The sequence below is a fragment of the Pinus tabuliformis genome, chromosome 5_1, assembly GCF_031772625.1.
Source record: "Pinus tabuliformis cultivar Carrire ecotype Pingquan chromosome 5_1, CPIR1, whole genome shotgun sequence".
In the NCBI taxonomy this organism is placed as follows: Eukaryota; Viridiplantae; Streptophyta; class Pinopsida; order Pinales; family Pinaceae; genus Pinus; species Pinus tabuliformis.
Window position 1 is genome coordinate 978,696,210 of NC_142305.1, and position 16,899 is coordinate 978,713,108.

The following is a 16,899-nucleotide window of genomic DNA, read 5'->3' on the forward strand; positions in this document are numbered from 1 at the left end:
GGAATTTTGTCCAAACATCATCTTAGGTCAATGAGCTGCCCAAAGTGGAATTCGGCCCTAGCTGCACATTTTAACAAGATTAAATCTCAACTTGCTTGAGATTAATGGTTGAGATTCATCTAATTCAGTAGTGCAAATAACCTTTGCATTTTATTAGATTAAAGTCACTTTCTTATAAAAAACAATTACTTTAATAAATCCTTTGATTAAGGTGAATTTGCCAAGGTTGAAGGCTTTGGATGACTTCCACACGTCATAAAACTTAGACCTGTGTGGAAGTACATATCTGATGCTACAAACATCAACATATTTTGCTCCATAAACTCGCCTTGGGCATCAAACAAAGGATGCCATGAAGTACATATCCGATGCTACAAACATCAACGAAGTTTTCTCAATAAACTTGCCTTTGGCATCAAATAAAGGATGGCATGGCTTCATGGATAGGAAAGAGCTATTCATGAACCATGGTCCTGAGAATTAATAGAGCTTTCGCCTCAGACTTGAATATGAACCTGGCCATCCATGAGAGAGAATGTGAAAGGATGAACTGTAACCAAGAATGGGAACCCATTTCTGTTGTGTCCAACTTCCATGCTGTTCCAAACTTGCCCTCCAACTTATGAATTTCCCTACTGAAGTCTTTTTTGTCAAATCGATTCTTTGGCTTATACCCATGTCTTTGTGGACCACCAATGAAACCCCACTTCCTTGACTCTTCAACACCTTATTCCGCTTGTTGCTTCTCACCTCCTTTACTCTCGTCTCTCCTTGCAAATTCTGTTATTCCAGCTGCCCAGCTATAAAACTGCCATCTCCTCCTTCTAAAACCCTATTACTTCCAATATCTTGGGGCTAGATATCTTTGCTTTTCGCATAGTAGAACTGTCCTCTCCCTCCAATGAACTCTGCTGACCATCGAACAAAGGATGATCCGAATCCTCACAATAGGACTGCAAAAAGGCATCACATTGTACCTCCTGCCAAGTTATCATTTGAGCCACTTACCCTAAGTTTGGATTTAGCAACATATTGTCCCCCTTTACCTCCCAAGGTCCTAGGGAGCCTTTCCACCAACATAGCGATACCACGGTAGTTAGCAAAAATTTCATCTTCAGGAAGCTGTCTTCAGAATAATCCATGAGCTGAATATCTTCCTCCATCCCTCAGATCCTTGGGTGGGAGATCAACATATCAGGCATTGAAACTGGCAGTCCATTTGTCAATAAAACCATTGATTTCATCACAGTTTATGACCACCTTTTAACTATTTAGTTTTATATTCTGTTTTTCTTAATCATATTGGATGCTTTGCATAATTTTAGGTTGTTGGTTATTTTAGTTTTGTATAGATATTTGGGAATTGATACTTACCTATGTTTTATGGTAAGATGACATTGGCACTTTAACAGGTCATTTCTAATGACCTTGGAAGTTTGAATGCGAGGAATTATGGATCTATGATGCACAAATATGATGCATTTTTTGTACTTATTTGTTGAGTTTTTGGAAAACAGTTATAAATAGCAGTTGTTTTTGTACAGGGGACCTATTTAAAAGCCGAGGATGTAATGGATGTTTTTTCAGAGATGCTGCTACATCCACACCTGACAGTTTCTGTTATAGGATGTTTTCGACCTCACTTGGTCAAAATTATAAATAATTTGGTAGAGATGCTTTACAAGTTACGGAGTTCGGGAGAACACACAGACAAAGGTTATGAGAAATTTGTTGTATATGAGTTTTGCGAAATAAAATTGAATCAGGCAAAATGGAGTCCAAAGCTCCATGAGTATGTAGTTATTGCATTCAGTCGCAGTCTTGAACTAGCACCCTTTTTGTTGAGGTCAGTATCATCTAATCTCGAAGTTGCATATTCAATTTCATATTCTTGTTATTTCATTTGATGGTGTTATTTTCCCAAAAGCAAAAATGAATAAATTTAGACATAAATTGGGACCACCTAGCCACAATTAACCTAAAAATAGTCATAATACTGAGAAAATCTGCCTGGATAAATACACCAATGCTTCGTCTCTCTGTTATATACAATTCCATCTTTAACAAGCTATTTGTCTTTGATATAACTTGTGACCCAGATGCCATCAGCACGCTCCTAAACTCTCCATGAGGAGAAGCTCGTGGCTGCTCTTGCCAGGCTGTATCTTGGTTCCTCTTACTCAGCCTATCTCACTGAACGTCAATCGCTTCACCATTGTTATGAATTTTCTCCTTATAGCCCATTGTTCTCTAGTTGCTTCTACTCCATTGCCACTGTCTCTCTCATCCACTGCTGAGGTATTTCAGCATTCCTAACATCTGCTCCAAGCTTGAGTGTATTGTATATTATGGGACTCAGGGAATTCAATTTAAAATTGCCTCAACTCTCTCCCTCATTTACTTTACAAAAATAAAAATGTCTAATTTTGAGTAATCCCAAATTTAGTACTTTCTTGACATCTTGCTCACATTGGGGATTGGCTTCCTACATGGCCTCTTACTGTCAGCTGAATACCACTCTGCTTTTTCCCTTATCTCTCTGTAACTTCTTTCTCCTACCCAATTCTCCATATAACACTATTTGATATCTGCTAATTGTCTCATTTTGCCTAATATGAATGGAGATTGTAATTGGGGTGCAGCCCAGTTAAGGCTACAGAAGTCGCAAAGCACTAATGTTATGTCTTACCATCCCTATTTTTTCATTAAGCCTACACCAGAAGTGTTCATGGACCTTTAAGAATGTGGATCTTCCTCCTATCAACTTAAAACTTTTGCAAGCCTGTGACAATTCCCTTTACATATTGTAAGAGATGACTATATTCACTTTGGAAGGTTCTAACCTATCTCTTTCTTTTGTTTTTTTCATCTGGATGTGTATTCAGGTTATGTTTGATACACCAGCACTTGAATTCTATGAACATTAGATCCCTTTATTCCTCCAACAGATCACATTCTCCAGTTCATTATTAGAGTTCACTCCCTCAAGATCAACAAACTTGTAGATGCAAAAGACCTTGAGCCAAGGGTATGGTTTTATCTTTAGGATTGGTTATCGATTAAGAACCTAAGAAAGAAAATATAATTACCCTACCTGTATCATGTTCTATCACCCCACTATCTCTAGCCCTAACTGGATTTCCTTTATCATCCATACCAAAGGATCTTTGTGGATTGACCACTCACTAATTGTGTTTTAATAGAGTTGGTGGCATTCTTTATTTTCATGTTATTTTCAATTATATCCGTGAAAGTTTTCTGTTTTTGATGAAATTCGCATGTTTGATGTGGTGCCATTTTAGCACTAATGGAAAAAAATGGCAGCAAAACTAGACCGAAGGGTTAGAGGGTTTATTAGGTATAAGGAATGGGGTACTCGATTTGCTAGTGGTGTCTATATATATATGTTAAAATTGGCAACTAGGGCCAAATTCCACTTTGGACAACTCATTTGATGGAGATGATTATTGCATTGAATTCCTCTTTTTGAAAGGACCAAAATCGACCTAAAGATCATCAAATTTGGATAAGCCGAAATGTGTTTTTGAATTTATGCCCTCACATGTGCAAATTGTTAAGGTCGGCCACATCATTATGTAGGCGCATGAAGCCCAAGAGACATGTCACTTCACTCTCAACGATTTGTATAAATAAGAGAGACCCCCAACCTCATTTTGCATCAATCTCATCTCACACATTCTTCTATCTCCTCATTTGATTGGTTCGTACAACTTATTGGGCATCTCTTTTCCTCACAGATGTTGCAGCAGAAGGACGAATTACAAGGCCGAAATTTCAGAGTCTGTTGCAGGTTTGATCAGCGTTGACCAGGGGTGTTTTTACCACATTTTATTGTGATTTTTGGGTCAAAATTTCGTGTTTGGCAGGCCACATTTATTGGCATAAGAACCGAGGCATTCTATTGAATTTGACTGTAGACCAATTGCAGGGTTGACCACAAAGTTGACCGCAAAGTTTGACCGCTGTTTTCATGACTATTTTGGGCTGAAGTTGACTAGCAAAGAAGGTTGAGTTTGATTGGGTTGGACTGTTTTCTGTTGTGTTGACCGATGTTGACTTTCTGGTTAGGGCACAATTTGATCGCTGTTGACTATAGATTTGATAGGGCCGTTTTGACTGTGATTTGGCAAGTCAATTTTGAATTTTGTACTCTCTCTCTGCTGAACATTTGATATAATAATATGAGGAATTGATCAAATGGTTTTCCCCATTTTGGGATTTTTCCACTGGCATTCGCCAAATCTAGTGTTCTCTTATCTTGGTTTGTCTTCTGCATTTTGTTATTCATGTTCTATCCATAGTTACTGTCAATATGATTTATGGTTAATGTGATTGCTAATGGAAAACTAAATTGGAAATTGTCATTGGGCTGCTAAAAGGACATTGAAGTAATTGTGCTAAGCGTAGAACATACCATTGTTAACTAAAATTAACATGGTATCAAAGCCCAGGCGAAGACAAAGCCCAAGCAAGAGAGAAAATAATCACTAAGAGAGATTTGTTGGACAAGACTATTGGACAAGTCTCCATGGCATCTACATCTTACTTCAAGATTGAGGACAAGCTCAATGACAAGACTGACTATCATACATGGAAAATGACTTTGGACTTGAGTTTGGAAGAGCATGATGTAATGGACTATGTGTAGGGAAAAGTGGTGGAGCCTCCTTCAAATGCACCGACAACTGCTAAGATAAAGTATATAAAAGGTGAGGTCAAAGCTAAAAAAGTTATCAATGACTCCATTCAAAAGCATTTGGTTGCTTATATTTCTGGTTTAGAAACGTCTAAGGAGATGTATGATAAGTTGGTTGGGATGTTCAAAGTAAACAATGCAAATCAAATCCCCTTTCTCAAAAACAAGTTGAAGGACATCAAAATGGTAAAGGGGAGCCTATCCAATCCTACTTCATGGGAATAACTCAAGTCAAGAATGACCTACTATCTATTGGAGAAGTTATTGCTGACAGGGAGCTCACTTTCATTGCACTTGGAGGTCTTTCCCTTGGGATGTATTTGTCACCACTATTCTCAACAATGACAACATACATAGTTTTGATGAATTGTTGGCTAAATGCACTCAAGAAGAGATGAGGATGATGGAGAGAGATAAGTCCTCCAAATGAAATGAACCTACTGCCTTCTCCTCTCATCCGAAAAGGAAGAATAATGTTGGTTCAAGGAGACAGGGTCAAGGATTCACGAAAGGAAGAAAATGAAGGTGCTATAATTACAACAGGTTCAACCATTACGCTAGAGAGTATGCTCACAAGAAGAATACTCCAAGGGATGATGGCAACAACAACCACAACAATTTCAAAGGCAATGGTAATCAAAGGAACAACAGGTTCAACAACAAAGGAAAGAGGAATGCTCTTGTTGCTCGAAACGGAAATGGTTGACCTCCCAAGAGGACAAGAAGTGCCAGGTATGATGAAAGTAATGTTGTAGAAAAACAAGATGAGTTTTATTTTATTTCAGCTCACTCTACTGCGTCTCCCCTGGATACATTGGATCATTGGTTGATTTATAGTGGATCCTCAAGGCACTTCATTGGATACATAGAGACCCTCTCAAATTTGGTTGAGAAGAAGACTAATTTGAAGACCATACTTGGAGACAATGCCACCTACCCCATGAAAGGGATAGGTATTGTCACTCTTCACTTGAATCAAGGTCAAACCATTTATCTACAAGATGTACTTGATTTGAATAAGAACCTGGTGTTTATTTTCGCAATGGAAGATAAAGGCTTCAAGGTAGCAGTCGTTGATGGAAATATACGTATTTGGCAAAGAAACCCTGAAGATGCATTTACTCTTGGATTTAGGGTTGATCAGTGTTGCGAACATCCCGATGTTATTGCGCTTTTTTCAAAGAGGCGATTTAATTGGCCGATAAAATCGACGATTTTTTAAATTTGAAAAAATCGCGATAATTTGGTAAAAATCGCAAGTCGACCAGTAATAATTGTGGGCCTAGGAAACGATGAGTTTTTAAAGGTAAATTTTAGTTTTTTTGGTTCACTTGTAAACAAAGGGCAAGAGTGAGAGCTAAGGAGGAGAAAAACTCATCTACATGGTCAAGAGAGGAGAAAAGTGAAGGAATTTAACATCCCAATCAACAAAAAATTCAAGTTTGGACCAAGTTTTTTAGCAGTGCGTGGTTTTCAGGTACGGGCATTAAATTTGGCCTTTTTTTCTCTTGTTTTTCTTTGGGTTTCTATTACCCATATAATTTCCATCATTTTTGCTTGGATTTGAGTGTTTTTTTTGTCATTTTTGTTTCATTTAGTGGAGAGGGTTTTTTTGGGTAAAAAATGCAAAATCTTGATTGTTAGTTTTATTGTTTAATTTATTCTTGTGCACGAATTTCACTTTGCACAAATTCCTAGACATGAGGTAGGGCCTTGCTCAAATACAAATTCAAAAATCATTCGAAGGGCCCTCAAATCATTGGAAGAAATAGAGACAACCAAACTTTCCAAGGCAACTTTGAAGAGTCAAATGGTAGGCGGTGGAGTGCCAGGATTGGGAGGTGACTGTGAGAGTGGTACATGTTCTTTTTCAATATTAGCATCTACACCCAACCCCATAGCTATTTCATCATTTTTTGTTCCTAGAACCACACGGGGTGCACAACCATTTATCAAGTCGGTTCTTAAAAAAAGGGAGAAGGAAGAAGCTGACAAGTTGTTGGGCAAGTTTCTTCTTTTGCAGTGATATTCTTTTCAGCATTGCTAGGGACAATCATTTTTTCCAGTGCGCGATTGATGCTATTGCTATTGTTGGCCTAGGGTACGAAGCCCCTTCATATGATGACTTTAGAGGGCGCATTCTTCAGAATGAAAAAGTTGATTGCACTAAGAGATTGGAGGAGTTTAGGGGATCATGGGCACACATAGGATGCACTATGATGTCAAATGATTGGTCTAATCAAAAGGGTAGAATTCTTATTAACTTCTTGGTTAATTGTCCCAAGGGAACATGTTTATGAAATCTATTGATGCATCAACACATATCAAAGATGCACGGTTATTATGTGATTTGTTGAACTTGTTCATTCAGGAGGTTGGTCCACAACATGCTGTCCAAGTCATAACGAACAATGCTGCAAATTATGTTGTTGCTGGCAAGATGCTTATGGAGAAACATCCTAACTTATTTTGGACAACTTGTGCTGCACACTTGGTTTGATGTTGGAGGACATAGGAAAAATTCCTTTTGTCAAAGATATTGTTGAATCATAAAAATATTACAAAATTTATATATAATCATGCATCTGTGCTTCATTTGATAAGAACATTCACCACCAACAAGGAGTTGGTGCACCTTGCCATTACACGGTTTGCCACTAGTTTCATATCCCTTCAATCCCTTTTGAATTCTATGTGGGATGTGAAGAGAATGTTTCTTTCATTGGAGTGGCATGCATTGTCATGTAGCCACAAGCTACAGGGAGAGGCCATATGCAGGTTAGTCATACCAAGAAAGCTTCTGGGCGGGAGTGTAGGAGGTGTGTAGCCTTACTGAACCTTTGGTAAGGGTTCTTCGATTAGTTGATGGAGACAAGCCCGCAATGTGCTATTTGTATGAGGCCATGGATAAGGCCAAAGAATCCATTCACAACTACTATGATGATAAGGGGGATGAGGGGTTTGAGAAACAACTCATATGGGAAGTGATTGATGACCGATGGAACAATACACTCCATCGTCCCATTCATATTGTAGGGATCTACTTGAACCCCACATTTTCTTATTTCTATGGTTTCTTATTTGATGTTGAGGTCATGGATAGATTCTTCACTTGTGTTCAGAAGATGGTGCCATCTCCAGTGGAACGTGCAGAAATCTCCAAAGAAATGGAGATATTGTTTGCGATGGAGGGTATTGTTTCATCGCTCATCAATCACTCTCCATATGACCTGTTGTTTCTCTAACCCTTCATCTTCCTTATCTTCATAATAAGCACAAATGGCTTCTTTGGCTGTATCCATGGCCTCATACAAGTAGTCCATTGCGGGCTTCTCTCCATCAACCAACCGAAGAACCCTTACCAAAGGTTCTGAAATGGCACACACCTCTACTCCTGCCCAAAAGCTTTGATCATATGAAACTAGTCTGCATATGCTCTCTCCCTCTGCTTTGCGGCTAATAGATAAAGCATGTCAATCCTGTGAAAGAAACATGCTCTTCACATCCCACATAGAATTGAATAGAGACTGGAGAGATATGAAAGTAGTGGCAAATCGTGTAATGGCAGGACGCACCAACTCTTTGTTGTTGGTGAATCTTCTCATCAAGCTAAGGAGAGATGCATGATTTTATATCAATTTTGTTATGCTCCTGGATGATTCAACAATATGCCTCACAAGATGAATCTTACCTATATCCTCTAACATCAAGCCAATACAATGAGCAACACAAGGTGTCCAAAACAAGTTATGATACCTCTCCATAAGCAACTTGCCAGTTGCAACATAATTGGTAGCGTTGTCCGTTATGACTTGGACAACATTTCGTGGGCCTATTTCCTGAATGAAGATGTCCAACAATTCACGTAATAAACGTGCATATTTAATGTGTGCAGATGCATCAACAAATTTCATAAACATTGACCCCTTGGGACAACTAACCAAGAAGTTAATAAGGGTCCTACCCTTCTGGTCAGTCCAACCATTTGACATGACTGTGCATCTAGTGTGTTCCCATGATGCCCTAAACTCCTCCAATCTAGCAGTGCAATCAATGTTTTCATCTTGAATAAGAGGTCCTCTCAATTCTGCAAAGGTAGGGGCTTTATACCTCGGGTCAATAACAACAACAACATCAAACATAGGTTGGTAGAATGGGTTTGTCTTGGCAATGTTGAATGGAACATCACTCCATAAAGGAAACTTACTGACCAACCTGTCAGCTTCTGCCTTTTCTTTTTTATTTTTTATGTGTCGATTTGATGCTAGGTTGTGCAACAGGCGTGGTTCTGGGAACAAAAAAAGTTGAGAAAGTTGAGGGGTTGGGACATGTGGGTGTGGAAGTTGATGTTGAAGAACCACTCTCACTTCCCCCAACTCTTGAGGCCCATACAAGTTGGATTTTTAGTGCTACCCTGGTGTCTTTGCCCTCCTCTTTTTCCATCAACGATTTAATGGTCTGCCAGATGATTTCTGGAGATGGATCTGGGCAAAGTTCTACATTTTGACCGGGAATTTGTCCCAAATGGAATTTGCCCTGACATATGCTTACCACATAGATTGCAAGTCAAATACATTCTATTGACCCCCCCAGATTCGGGATAGTATCACGTTCACCATATTCCCATATACGGTCCAAAAGCTTTGGCATTTTGTTGAAACTTTGAACTTGAATTTGAACCTGGGCACTAAAAAAATTGTAAAAAATAAAAAAATTGCCCATCACATAAGAAGCAAACAAAAATTTAATTGTTGATTTTAATTTTTAAATGCGTCTTCTCACTCTCTTGAACACACTCAGATTCACTAAACAAGCGTTTGAATTTTGTCATTTGATTCTTGAAAGTTGAAGTTTTGCTTCAATCTACTTTCTAAATAATGTTTTGATTCAAAATTCTAAGCAAAAATAAGATAAAAACAAACTAATAGTATTATAGAAAGATTTAAGAAGCCCTTTGTGTAAGAAAGACTAAGAGAGAAATTAAAATACGTACTTGGCAACAACAAATCGACACTTTGAATCTCTCATGTTGAGCAGTGGACAAATCTCCAAATATCCACCACAAAACTAGCAAATCTCCTCCTCTTGGGCAATGGCAAACACCTCCTCTCTCCACAGGGACGAATGGGAGCAAAAACAGTGAAAAATGATGGTTTTTTTTTCACTTTTCCACCTCTTATACGCGACCTGGGAAGTCTTGGTGACTTTTTGGGTTGACTCCTGATTAAATCAGGACTTTTATGATTTAATCCCGATTTTTTCGGGAATGGAAAAATTGGCAAAAAATCGGCCAGCCAAAAAAATCGTGTTTTGGGGATTTAATCCCAATTTTTACTCGGCTTTTTCCACACTGCCAAACATGTAGCTCCTCGGGATGTGAGCGCAACCGGAGTGTATTTGAAAAAATACACACCAAGAATCGCAACATGTTAAAATATTCCAATTAAATTTCTTGAATTCATTAAATAATAATTTTTTATAATTATTAATTTATTATTTACAGTCCCAACAACTTAATGACATGGTCTACGTCTACTACAATCTTCGATTATGGGTGAGGCAACTTGAGAGGACACTTGTTGTGGAGGCCACACCACTGCTGCATGGAGGGTTGAGGTTGAGAGGCCTATCATGGAGTGGACCCCTGATTGGTTAGAGCAGGAGGTAGTGGAGGGGGTAGGGGGGAGGCGAGAGGAGGAGGAGGAGGAGGAGGTGACACTACCTACCCTTGTCACCAGTAGAGGACGTGGTCTACCTCCTATAGCTCCTAGTTCTTCAACTTCTAGAGCACAATGGAGTCCACTGCCAACCCCACCACCTTCTTCATTTAGAGGGAAAGCTGAAAGCTATTACATTTTCTCAGAAGAGGGGCATGGGAAATTAGTAGTATTAGTTATTTGGTTCATTTCATTGTATATGACATTATGACTCATGATATGAGATACATTATTATTTTTTTTGTTGATATTTTGAGGCTGAGTTGGGACCCAGGACTTGGTATTCAGGACATGATTCACTATTATGTGTGATGTAGCACTAGACATGATATTACACATCTTATATATTAGTTCTCTTTTCATATTAATGTGTCAATGCATTTATTTTATGTTGTGGATGATTTAGATATTAAAAAAATTGAATATTTTTCTATTTGCCGAATTTTTACTGATTTTTACCAAAATTTTCCTGATTTTAAAGATTTTTTCTTTTTGATTTCGGACCCTCGCCTATTTAATTCCGATTGAGATGTTCGCAACATTGGGGTTGATGGTCTCTATCAAGTTGGTGGAAGTCCTTTGGGAGCTTTGGCAAGCGATACTTCACTTCAATCTGAGCTTATGGCATCGAAGATTTGCCCACTTACATTACAGAGCCTTACCTTGGGTAATGAAAATGGTCAGAGATATGCTCGAGTTCAACATGAATCATGAAGGTGTTTCTCAAGGTTGTGCAATTGGAAAACTTACAAAGGGACCATTACCTTCTAGTGAAAGCAAGACTACCGATATTCTTCAATTGGTCCATTTTGACTTGTCTGGTATGTTGCCCATAACATTGTTGGGAAGATATTATATTATGCAATCTTTGTGGACGACTACTCTTGCAAAACATGGATCTATTTTTTGAAGAGGAAGGATGACGTGTTCAAATGGTTTCGTTATTTCAAATCATTGGTGGAAAATCAATCAGGGAAGAAGATTAAGATATTGAGGATCGACATTGGAACTGAATATGAATAAAATGAATTCAATTACTTTTGCAGAGAGGTTGGCATTAAGAGGGAGACAATTGCCCCATACACTCCTGAGCATAATGGCGTTGCTAAAAGGAAGAATTGAACAATCATGGAAGCCACCCGTGCCATGCTCCATGATCAAGGTCTACCAAAGTTCTTATGGGGAGAATCTGCCAACACTGCTGTATATGTTCAAATTAGAAGCACGCATCAAGCTTTGGATTTCAATACACCTGAGGAGGTCTTCACTGGTAAGAAACTTGATGTTTCTCATTTTAGAATCTTTGGTTGTCCAGTATATTTTCATGTGCCTAAAAAGAAGAGGAATAAGTTGGAAGCTTCTGGGAAGAAAGGAATATTCGTCGGCTATAGTGAAAATTCAAAGTCATATAGAATCTCTGTGCCTGGTCAAAGAGATGTGGAAGTAAGCCGTGATGTCACCTTTGATGAAGATACTACCCTTATGAAAGCCAAAGATCTCCCTATCCCAAGGAAGGACAATGATGATGTTGTTGTCAAAAAACAGGATGAACCTCAGACAGATGAGCCTATGCCCGATGGATCCTATTGATCCACCTCCTGGTGATCCCTTTACCTCAAGGAAACATTCATTGTGGCTCAAAGATACACTCGAAGATGTTGAAAGACATATTGCTCCAAGAGGGACATTCCATGGAAGTAAGAAGCCAAACAAGTATCAAGGTTATTTGGCTGCTATGAGCACTATTGTTCACGCTGAACCATGCACATTCGAAGAAGCTGTAGAACCCCAAGTATGGAAGGATGCGATGAATAAGGAATATGAATCTATCATGAATAATGATTTCTGGGATGTGGTTCCTAGACCCAAAGACAAGTCTGTGGTCACTTCAAAATGGTTTTACAAAATCAAACATAATGTTGATGGGAGTGCTGAAAAATATAGGGCCAGGTTCTTCGTTTGAGGCTTCTCTCAAAAGGAAGGAGTGGATTATGATGAGATATTTGTCCCAGTTGCTCGATATACCACTATCTGATCTATTATTGCTATCGTTGCCAACCAAGGATGGAGCCTACATCAAATGGATGTCAACGCTGCTTCTTGCATGGCTCGCTTATGCAGGAAGTTTACTTGGAACAACCTCAAGGGTTCGAAGAACAAGATCGAAGGACATACGTATGCAGGTTGAAGAAAGCTCTCTATGGATTGAAGCAAACCCCTAGGGCTTGGTACGAAAGGATTGACAATTATCTCGTGACGCTGGGATTTATAAGGAGCTATGCTGATCCTAACCTATACTTCAAGGTTGAAAAGGACATGCCTCTTATTTTGGTCCTTTGTGTTGATGATCTGTTTCTAACTGATCCAGACCCTCTCATTTATCAATGAAAGAGGGAGTTGACTTCTGAGTTCTAGATGAAGGACCTGAGTTTGATGCATTACTTCCTAGGCTTGGAGGTATGGCAGAAGCCAGGTGAGATTTTCCTTTCTCAAGGAAAATACATTATGAAGCTGCTAGAGAGATGTGGGATGGTGGATTGCAAGTTTATGTCTACTCCGATGGAACTCAACTTCAAGAAGCTATGTGGAAGAGCTGCTGGGCCCAAATTGGCAAACCCTTTTGAGTATTGACAGATTGTGGGGGCCCTGATGTTCTTGGTTAACTCTCGACCAGACATATGCTTCGCTGTGAATACTTTGAGTCAATTTATGATTGAGCCTCATCACATATATTGGATTGCTGTTAAGAACCTCTTGAGATATCTCTGTGGCACAATCAACTATGGGCTGAGATACACTGCCGGGAATTTGAGGCTACATGGATTTTCTTATGCTGATGGGGTTGGCAGTGTGGTGGATAGAAAGAGCATGTCATAATGTTGCTTCTCATTGGGCTCTGCTTTGATTTCTTGGACGAGAAGGAAGCAATAATCGATTGCTCTTAAGCACCGTCGAGGCCGAAGCTCATCAGTGGGCTATTTGAGCATGTACTGGATACCATCGTGATCTATTGCGACAACCAAAGTGGGTTTCGCCTTTCAAAGAATCCCTTGTTCCATGACTGTTCCACACATATTGACATCAGGCACCACTTTATTTGGGATATGGTACAACAGGGAGCAATAAGGCTCCAACACATCAGGACTGACGTACAGATTCCTGACATTTTCACGAAGACCTTGGGGAAGGCCTTCCAAGAGAGACTTGGAGTCGTGGAAGGACCCTCCCACGAGGGTCCTGCTTGAGTTGGACACTGAGTTCCTGGGGTTTTGGGGTACTTCTTGGAGCTATGAGCGACCATAGGGTGAGTGGTTCACTTTCCCCTATAGGTGTGCTATGTACAGGGTGAGTGGTTCACCTCCCCCTGTGCTACCCCTTGATGCTTTGCATGTGTGTAGGGTGAGTGGTTCACCTTCCCCAACGATCGTTGGCACGTGTGTAGGGTGAGTGGTTCACCTTCTCCTATGGCATATGAGCAGGATGAACGGTTCACCTTCTTTTATAGATGCCTTAGCATACATCCTACCCATGTAGTCAGGGACTCGTGGGAAGTACTTCTCATGAGCTGAGAAAAGTGGATAGAGATCTGATCTGAAGGTCACTCTTGAGTGACCTCAGTTAACTAATTAATGAATGAAGGTATTACAGACTCATGTGCTGGTGTGTGTCTATGTTATTTTAGGCAACGGATCGATCAGATTGCAAAATACACAGACACTGAAAAATGGAAAACAGCAGAGAAACACAGTAAGCAAATGCAAGAACACAACAATTAATAAGGAGTTCACCCTATCCTCCAGGGCCACGTCTCCGGTTCAACTTTCAGTGGTGGCCTTCTTTTATTGTGTCTTTAAAGCAGAGATTTTACAATGAGGAGCTCACTGGGAGTCTCTTGAAACAGAATAAGGTTTGGTAGGGTGGTTCTTGGATTCCCAAGCCACTAGAGTACATAAAGTCTTTGCCTTACCAGCTCTTGACCTCTCTGGTCTTTAATGGGAGGATCCCAATGTGGTGCTCAATTCCCGACAGATCCTCTCAGTGATGCTCGATGCTGCCTTATGCTGTAGGTCAGCTCGACTCTCTGTCTTTCTGCTTCTTGCTTCATTATCTTTTCCTTTTCTCTGTCTTCGTTCTCTTCTTCTCTTCGTTCTCTGTCTTCCTCTCGGTGTCCTCCGTTCTGTTTGTTCATGGCTTTAAAGCCAATCGATCTCATGACTGTTCGATTCCCCTTTCGCCTCCGTCGGATCGCCTGTTGCTGTTCACTTGGAATTCCCTGCGTCATCATCAGCGGCTCATAGGGAGTGGCCACTTGTCCTCTCGCGAACTGCACCAGCTCTTCCTCGTCGGTTCGGTTTTTCAGTGACATTGTAGAATGAGTCATCCGCCAACTCAGCAGTCAAATCGGGCTTCACAATTCTTTATGGCGCAGCTTAATCCCCTGTCAAATCCGGTTCCCCATCGGGCGCGATCTCCGCTGTTAGATTTGGAGCTCCGAGATCCGACGTTATTCGCTCATTTTGCGCGGTTGACTTGCTTGACCGTTAGCGTGCGATGAGCGGCAGTTTTCTCTCTCCTCCGCCTGCCACGCATTGGGCGCTGAATGGAATCACTCGTTTTTCTCCAAATCCGCTTATCGCCCAAGGGTGCCCTCGATATACTGCCGGTTTTGGAGTGCGGGTCTCGCCTTTAGCCTTTTGCGCTTTCCCCACGGTTTTCCCGGCTTTTATGCGACTGAGCGCGTCAGGGCCTCTCCTTCTCGAGGGGTTTTGCTTAGCGATGCCGCTAATTGCGCATAAGAAATGGCCTCCTTTTCCCAATCCGGGCTTCCCAAGTGCCAGTTTTGCCTCTTGCGCGGTCTCCATGGGCCTCGGTCAGCGCGCTTTGACCGATGTCCTCGTCGTTCCTCGCTGTCTGCAAACTGCCACTATCCAGAGGTCTTCTTGATCGCTTTGTGCTCTTGAATTCAAAGTTTTGTCCTGATTTGATACAGTCATGACACTTTGAAATCTTCATGGATCCAATTCGGATCACGACCTTCCCACTGAAAAAGCTTTTGGACCACCAAAAGTTGGTTTTCAAGCATCGACTAAGTGAGGGTATAATTGTCTCACTTGTCCAATCTCTATCCACTTTGCACTGCTCGGCTTTAAACCTTTGAGCCCAATTCTGAGGTACTCAACATCTCCTCTATGCGTCGTCCTCACCTTCCTATCCAAAACTGTCTTCCTGCAATTCATTAGGATATTCAGGTAGCAGGTCATCAATAGAAGGCAATTGACTCTACTCTTCGGGATCCTCAATTAGAGAGGGTTCAAACAATCTCAAGCAATTTGCATTTACGACTGAGTAGATGTGCATGTAAGCTGGTAGATCAAGGCGAAAAGCATTCTCACCAATCTTCTCAAGTATTTTGAAAGGTCCATACTTGGTCACCAACTTGGAAACTATGCTCCATCCGATGCTTGTCATGCCTTGCCTTGTATTTGGCTTGGCTCTTTTCCAGCTGTTCCTGTACTGCCTGGTGGATCTCCTGGATTTGTTCAATGAACCTAGTTGCCTTGTCCACATCACTGTGTCCCTCAACTGTGGTATCTTTACCAAAGACAAAATCCAAAGGAGACCTTGGTGTGATACCAAAACAAATCTCAAAAGGAGATCTCTGTGTAGAAGAATGTTTTGCTCTGTTGTAAGCATGCTGCACATAACACAAATGTTCATCCCAAAGCTTAGGATGTTTGCTGCAATATCCTCTGAGTAAGTGGATCACTGTCCTATTGACTACTTTTGTCTGGCCATCAATTTGTGGATGAAACACTGTGCTTTTTTTAAGTTTGGTGTCCATCAGTTCCCACAGACTTGACCAAAACTTTCCCACAAATCGGGTGTCTCGATCAGATACAATTGAAATGGGTAATCCAAAATGAATCCATACATGTTCAAAAAACAATTTTCCAGTTTGTTCAACTATAATCTGTTTATTGCAAGGTATCAAAATACACATTTTGCTGAACCTATTCACAACAACATACAAATAATCGTGACCTTTCCTAGATTTAAGCAGTCCTCTAACAAAATCCATGGAAACACTTTCCCAAGGGTGAGAAGGAACTGGTAATGGAGTGTACAAGCCTAGTTTTCTATTGCTGGGCTTGCTTTTAGCACACATAGTACACCCTCTTACATATCTAGAAACTGTCTCATTCATTTTTTGCCAATAACAAAATCTTTGCAGCTGTGCAACTCTTTTACTTACCCCAAATTGACCTGATATCAGAGAAGTGTGTGCTTCTCTAATTATCTTTACTCTCTCAATGTGTGGAATGCATAACTTCCCACAATGGTATAAGAGCCGGTCCTTTACATGATAATCCAATACTTCTACTCGTTTGCTTTGACTTAAAGTTGCATATACATCTTTAAAGTCTATATCTTGAGCATATTGTTCAATGTAGCTTTCATGTAGCA

General features: G+C 40.3%; 1 protein-coding gene across 2 annotated transcripts in view; it reads left to right on the top strand.

Moving 5' to 3' along the window:
• LOC149168004 (midasin-like protein) overlaps window positions 1-16,899 on the top strand; it is a 394,853-nt gene that overhangs the window by 41,632 nt on the left and 336,322 nt on the right. For both annotated transcript variants that reach the window (XR_016260986.1, XM_089433292.1), the window contains exon 2: window positions 1,545-1,846. Coding sequence is in view for 1 of the 2 variants with exons in the window: in XM_089433292.1 (XP_089289418.1) it covers window positions 1,545-1,846 (302 nt within the window). In the remaining variant the exon portion in view is untranslated. The remainder of the gene's footprint in view (window positions 1-1,544; window positions 1,847-16,899) is intronic.